Raw genomic sequence first — 8,287 nt, forward strand, 5'->3', positions numbered from 1 at the left:
GGTATGAAAGTATTTCTAAATTGAAACTGAATATTTATTAGTAATTCAATTTCGTAAAACAGATCAAAGGTCATAATCGTTTGTTAATCTTGATCTAATGGTTAAGATTCAGTTTAAAGATTCAAATTGAAACATTATTTCATAATTATGCTTTTCTTTTAATAAGTAGGGAGATTATAAAATATAATTTAAACATTAGAATTAAATATGTAAAATAAGGTACAAAATAATTAAGTGTAATGTAAAATGAATTTATATATAAAAATATATGATTTCTATGTATAATTATTATTATATGTATGTTATATATAAAATTTATAAATAATAAATATTCAATAAAGATATTATATAATATGATTAATAAATATTACATAATTAATAATATATAATACAAGTTAAAAATATAGTTATTATACTAATATTATTGTTATCATTATTAATAACATTATATTTATTATAATTAATAGAAAAATTATGATTTCTATTATTATTATGATTATTATTATTAGTTTACAATTATTATTATTATCATAGTTATTATTATTATTATTATTATTATTATTATTATTATTATTATTATTACTAGCATAATAATTACTATTAGTAAAAATAACAATATTATTACTTTTTATTTATTTGATGATATTACAGCCTTATTATTATTATTATTAATGTATTTATATTTATAAATTATTAATATTATATTCATATATATATAAATTCTTTAATAATACAAATCAGTTAGAAATCGTAATCAGACTTTATTTGTTTTTGTTTTCGTCTCTAACTTGTTATCAGTCGACTTCAATTCACAGAAACAACCAAAATCAGTTGAATGTCACAATCCTTTTATTTGGATTTTATTCATTTTTTTCTTATGAGTTATTTGATCCTGTCTATAGATTGTTACACGTCCAAATCCATTCTCAATACAAACAAATGGGACGTATCATCTTTACAGCTTCAAATATTCGATTACAATACATAATGTTAACCACTACTGCAAGTTGAATGGAGGAGGAGAAGAATCAAACAGACATATACAAAAATTTGTTAGCTGTCAATAACAGTTAAAGCGTACGAATCTGTTTCAAGTCCCTATCTAATTCTATTTTCCTTATCTTCTTCTTTCTGCTCGAATATCTTGTCGACCTTAGCTGCACTACAAACCAAATCGATCGTGCATTTGAGTTCTATTACAATCATTCAAATGTACCATATATATATTCGCTACTGCAATGATAAAAATAAAGCAGAAATATTAAGATACATATACATATATTACTTACACATGTAAACATCCACATCGGGTATCACCACACACCACCTCTAGCATCCAACACCACCTTGCTCGCACTCTTTCTTGTTTTTATGTTTTGAACCAACGGTTATCACCCTTCGATCTCTACTTCAAACCACAGCTCAACACCACCATTAAACCACGACTAATACCACTACTTCGTTAGTTACTCGCTACCATTTTTTTTTAGTTCGGTGCAAACAAGAACCAAATGAAACTACAGTTATTATTCCTGGTTACTGTTCCACATCATCTTCAACACTACAACACCACCATCTGTTTCGCCATCTCTCTCTATCTTCTCTCTCTCCTCTTTCTTTCTTGTTTCCTTCGTGAAAACCAACCTGATACACCGCTGCTACTATATTTATCACCTATTTCGATCATAAAACAAATTCCACCATCAAACCACCACCACTTTCTTTCTTTCTTCTCCCTGATCTGCAGCCCGAAACAACCACCATCTTGATCTGCAAATATAATTGATGCTACTCTATTACTTCTGCTCCTGTTCAAACGAAAGAAGGGAGATTAAATTACTCCTGCAACTGCTATATAATTGATTCAATGAAAAGATGTTGCATTATGTATGTCTCTTTGACCTACAATCTTTAAGAGAACTACCCCACTCATCATTATAACCATTAGTGGGTTACAAGGAGGAATACTAACCCAATATGAAGCGTACAAATAATTAAAAAGGTGGGAATGACGAATGGCCAGTAAACCACCAAACTTATTCTTTTAATCTGCTACAGCGGCTGCCTGTTATTATATTATTATTATTATTATTATTATTATTTTCCTCGCTGCTGCACAAGAATTACGAAACCAAATAGTTTAACACCTCTTTTGAGCCGAAATATTTTGTTGTTGGACTATATTGTTGGGCTTGATTAACGGGTTACTAGATTGGACTGCTAGTTAGTTTTTGTTTGGGCCGTATTCCTAAGCCAAGATTAGGTTCACGTTTGCTGTGGAAGCAACAAGGTTGATGATTGTAATGATATAAGATTAACGATGATCAAATGATAAAACGTATTCGATGATGATAATAGTTATGATTTTATGATTAGGAGTTATGATTATGATTTTATGATGATTCGAAAGATGATGATGGCGAGTATGTTGACGAAAAGGATGATAAATAGCAAACAGAAAAATGGCGTGAGTGATGATGATAAGTTGTTATAATTGATCTTGTTGAGATGGATTCGTTTCTATGAAAAAGAGGAAGAGAAAAGGGAACATATAGTATTAGGGTTAAATAAATTCGAATAGGGAATTAAACCAGAAATGAAGTAACAGAGGTATGGTTAGGAGTGTTTGTGGTCAACGAGAGGTCTTGGGTTCGAGCCCGAGCTGGGACATTATTTTATTAAAAGCTTCTTTTACAAGGTAGCATATTATTATTATTATTATTATTATTATTATTATTATTATTATTATTATTATTGTTGTTATTATTATTATTATTATTATTATTATTATTATTATTATTATTATTATTATTATTATTATTAATATTGTTATTTTTAGAACACTTATTATTACTAATACAAGTATTATTATTAAAATTATCATTTATTATTATTATGATTATAATTATAAATATAATTATTATTATTATTATTGTTATTACTAATATTATTATCATCATTAATATTAACATTAAGATTATTATTACTATTATTATTATTATAAGTATATGTTATTCATATTAACGATCTTTATATAAATATTTATATATAACAAATTAGGTATTTTAATATAATACTAATCAGATACATATATTAATATAACTATATAAATATTAATAATTTTGAATATATACACAAATTAAATATATAATATATAATTTAGGATATAATATATAAGATTGTTCGATTACAATTACGTGTGTTAATATATATACAAATGATATAGGTTCGTGAATCCGAGGCCAACCTTGCACTTGTTCAATGCCATCATATGCATAATTACTACGAAATACAGTATTGTGAGTTTCATTTGCTCTCTTTTTAAATGCTTTTGCAATATATATTTTTGGGACTGAGAATACATGCGCTGCTTTTATAAATGTTTTACGAAATAGACACAAGTAATCGAAACTACATTCTATGGTTGAATTGTTATACCGGATATCGCCCTTGTTGAACTTGGTAGCCTAAGAATTGGTGTTTATTATAATTGCCACCAATTGACGCGAATCCTAAAGATAGATCTATGGGCTTTGACACGCCCCAGTCAGAGAATTTGAACTGCTTTAGTACTTCGATGTTTATATGTTTGGGGATATTCTAGATGCATTTTGTTAATGTCGGTTACCAGGTGTTCAATCCATAAGAATGAATTTTAAACACTTGTGAGTGTATGATTATTGAATAAATGAAATCTTGTGGTCTATTAAAATTATGGAAATGATTGATTACGATAAACTAATGAACTCACCAACCTTTTGGTTGACACTTTAAAGCATGTTTATTCTCAGGTATTAAGAAAATCTTCCGCTGTGCATTAGCTCGTTTTGAAGGATATTACTTGGAGTCATTCATGGCATATTTTGAAAGACGTTGCATTCGAGTCGTTGAGTTCATCAAGATTATTATTAAGTCAATTATAGTTGGATGTATTATGAAATGGTATGCATGCCGTCAACTTTCGATGTAAAGAAAGTTTGTCTTTTAAAAACGAATGCAATGTTTGTAAAATGTATCATATAGAGGTCAAATACCTCGCGATGAAATATATATATATATATAGCTACAAACAAATGTTCACCGAGATTCGACCGATATATTCAATTTATCGGACGATGACCGAGATTTGACCAAGAAACTCATTTTATCGGTCGTTGACCGATAAAATACAAAGTTGACCGATTTTTTGAAAGGAGAACTCGAAACCCTCCTGGAAAAGAGTTATCGCCGAGTTCTCGGCGCGTAAATGCAAAGACATCTTTTAGACCACTATCTTTTGGTATCTAATTCTCTAAAATAGTGACTACTTTTTCGTCTTTGTTGTGTACATATTTTTGTGACAATTATTTTTTTGGCACTAATATGGTATAGTGTGACCAATATTTAGTAATAAGATTTTAATGGTAATTATATAGCATTATTAGTTATCAAATCTTAAGTCGTCAATAATAATTTGTCAGACCCTTTTTCTTGTAGTGTAGACTATCACTACACACTCTTATTAAATAATTATATGATATACCTAGACCTGGCAATTGTGACCCATATACTCAAATTCGGGTCAAATGGGTCAAGCTTTCAGGTCAATTGGGTTTTGAGAAAATTAAGCCTAAAAATGTAAATTAAAACTTAAAAAAATATCTTAATGTGTTTCTCTCCAACCTATTGAGTCCTATAAAAAAACTGAAGGAACGGGTCTAATGGGTATCAATACTCAAAAATCAATAAATAGAAAAGGGTCAAATGGGTTTTGTGAACGGGTCAAATGGGTCGAGCACAAAAAGTTTCATCCGTCAACAGTTTATGAAAGCATTTATGGTTATATCATTTATTATGTTTATTAATAGTTCTTATGTATATATAATAAATAATAATAACTAAAATAAAGTAATAAATATAAAAAAAGCGATGTAACCCATTTGACCCATTTGACCCAACTGACCAGTGACCCGTTTCGACCCATTACCTAAACTGACCCAACCTGACCCATTTTGACTCGTTTAAAAATTGACCCGTTTGACCTATGACCCATTTCAACCCAAAATCATATTGACCCGTTACCCAAACCGACCTAACCTGACCCGTTTGCCAGGCATAGATATACCTATAGATATTATTTTTTGCAATTACTGTATAATATTAAATAATTAATTAAACAAGGTCACTATGCGCTCATTATCGTAATATTTGGAAAAGTGTGTTGATAATAAACTAATGCCATTTTTTATGCAAAATGCATGTGTGAACGAAACATAATATGTACGTAAAGGAATTTTTGGATACATATAGTGAAGACTTTATTCGAAAAGTCAGGTAGAAAAACTCCTCTATATAATCCCTCTTTCTTCTACTCATTATTCATAACTCAAATACAAACAAAAGATCACAAAAAATGGCACAAAATTTTCCCTCTTTTTTTGTCATCTCTCTTACAATCTTCATGTTCTCTTCGATCGTCGAATCTCGTTCTCGTGCAAGAATGTATCTTCAACTACAATGTCGATCAGCGATTTATCCTGATCTATGTGTCGAAACTCTTTTGCCATATGTAAGCAAAAACGGACTACCAAGCCCTCAAACACTCGCTCAAATCTCACTAGCTACATGTCTATCTAAAGCTCGATTTACAAACACTTATCTAAACATGGTTGTAAAGAAGTTGAATGAAACCGAGACTTCTGAAAACTACCAAGCAATAGAACAATGTCTTCGCCAAATCAACGATGGAGTGAATCAAATTACGCAATCTTTTAAGGAGTTACAAAAAATAGGAAAAGATGGTGATGAAAAGTTTATATGGCACGAGAGCAACGTGCAAACTTGGGTAAGCGCTGCGTTAACGGATGCTATAACGTGCCTTGATGGACTATTAACGGACGAGACGAGCAAGAGGGAATTGGCTATGATTAAAGCGAGGTTCTTGAATGTGAAGCAACTTGCGAGCAATTCTCTAATGATGTTTAGTCGGTTTACAACAAGATATCGTGCCTCGCGCGGTATCAAAAATCCTGAAATTTTGTCATAGTGTGTTATTTCCAAGTACAAATGGCATATATTAATGTAACGATAAATTTTGTAATAAAGTAGTTATGCTAATCCTATGATGTCCTTGTGTTCTGCATAAGTTTTGCCCAATATCTTCAGGTAATGGTGTAATACTAAGGCTATCTATAAGACACTTAATTGTTCAATACAATCATTAATTATTTTACTTCTATGTACATATTTTAAATTTTTTAATTTATTTATTATATTTTCAACTTGGCCCATTAATCTACAACGCATATTTCGAATAATGTGGATAGTAAAAACTAAAGAGTAGCCAAACGCGCTTCGCTGCGTTTTTTTTGTCTGTATCAACTTTGTGGTAGAGTTGATGCTTATTACAGCAACCATTTATAAAAAAAAAAAATGCATATAATGTTTACATATAGAAAAGCTAGTTTATGCAAAAATTGGTTTATATAGAACATATCTTGTTTACATGTATGGAAGAGCCTTTATCCAATGCACCAAATGCACCTCTTGTTTTGGTCTTTTGGGCTTCAACTTCAGCTTCTTCTGTTTAGTCCCTCATAACCTAAGAAGCAATATGCTTTACCTAAATGAAAGTTGAAAACACTTTCCCACTTATACCATACATACAAAACAAAATGTATTACCTAAGACCATTTGTAGTGGTGACAGGGTGATAGGGCGTGATGGAGTGTTTTTGTGGAGTATAGTGCTAATTTGGCAAAAGTGATGGCGTGATGGAATTTGTAGTGGTGGGCGTGATGGTTGTGTGATGAGTTAAATTGGTCCCACTTTTTAATTTATTTTTCAATTTAGTTTGAATTATTATTATTATTGTTATTATTAATTTTATCATTATTAATATTTTTACTAATTATAAAAGATTAATTTTTTAACATCACTTTTATTGATACAACAAACACGGTTACATTTTTATGAAACTAAACACAAACATGGATAACACAATCACAACGAGAATACAACTTAAACATCTAGAAATCATCTGAATCATACGAAGGGAGCTTGTCATCCAAATCATCCGAATAGAACCTGTCATCCGTGTCGTATTGTGGCCCGGAAGGTACATAGTCCTCTTCATCAGAATACACAACGTATTCGATGTCATCCCGGAATTCGATGTATACCTTGATTGGTTCATTACGGGTCACTGCTCGACCAACAAGCTCATTCCAGTCTTCTTCCTCTTTAAGAAGAGTGGCTGGATTGTCGGACTCCCTAAAAAACCATACTTGTTTGTGGTCAACTGGTATGTCTTCTTTGAGAAATGCTAGCAGATCGGATAATTGATATTTGAAAAACAATACTCCCGTTGCTCACCACGGGTGTAATTCTTGACCTCTCGGTCGAATTCACCACCATAGTTAACTTGTAGCAAGACAGACATTTGACTCATTTTCAAGTGTTTTGTGTGAAGTTTATTAAATTAAGCAGTAGTTGTATGAGGTGTGATTTGTTGAGATATGAGAGGTTGTATTTATAGAGGAATAATAAAGGTGTTGAATACAACTTTACTTAAAGAATCTCTGTTGAATAAAGCTTTAATCAATAAGGAATCTTTGTTTTTCTTAAAACTTTAATTAAAGCATCTCTGTTTGACAGCTTTAATCAATAAGGAATCTCTGCTGAATACAGCTTTAACAAAAGCATCTCTGTTTCACAGCTTTATTCAATAAGAAATCTCTGTTTTCCTTACAGCTTTAAATAAAGTACACTGTTTCACAGCTTTAATCAGTAAAGCATCTCTGTTAGACACTAACTATATAAAACAACAAAACAAAATTACACAAATTCAAATTTAGAATACTAAATTTATTAAAATTAAAAATTCGACAATTACAACTAATTAAACTTATTCAACTTAAACATACTACAAACTGAAAGTACTACAAATTCAAATTCAAATTTAAGTGCACTTTCTTGAAATCTTTTAAATTTTGCACGTGGCTCATCGGTTGGGGTCGAATACGCCTTCATCAACGTCGACCAATCTGGATAAATAACGTCCGCCAAATAATAACTACTCGTTGGTTTCCTCAGATATTCATCAACATACAGTTCCAAAACACATTTACAAAAGCTACTGAGATAGAGAATTGATGTATCTTCAGCCATTTGTAAGTATTCGTCAAACATGTCCGTTGTTGTACCGTAGGGCAATTGACGCATCGCGGATGTACATTCATGTAACGTAGTAAAACCTGGTCGCCCAAGAGCATCACTTTTTTGTTTAAAATATTCAAAATGAAGTGGT

General features: G+C 30.6%; 1 protein-coding gene across 1 annotated transcript; it reads left to right on the forward strand.

Annotated features, from left to right (window-relative positions):
• The first annotated feature begins 5,392 nt into the window (after positions 1 to 5,392).
• On the forward strand, positions 5,393 to 6,025 carry LOC139839414 (pectinesterase inhibitor 9-like). The gene has a single exon (XM_071829478.1). It carries the CDS (start codon positions 5,393 to 5,395, stop codon positions 6,023 to 6,025), a length of 633 nt encoding a protein of 210 aa, XP_071685579.1.
• Positions 6,026 to 8,287: the final 2,262 nt, after the last annotated feature.

The sequence above is a fragment of the Rutidosis leptorrhynchoides genome, chromosome 1 (assembly GCF_046630445.1).
Source record: "Rutidosis leptorrhynchoides isolate AG116_Rl617_1_P2 chromosome 1, CSIRO_AGI_Rlap_v1, whole genome shotgun sequence".
Taxonomy (NCBI): Eukaryota; Viridiplantae; Streptophyta; class Magnoliopsida; order Asterales; family Asteraceae; genus Rutidosis; species Rutidosis leptorrhynchoides.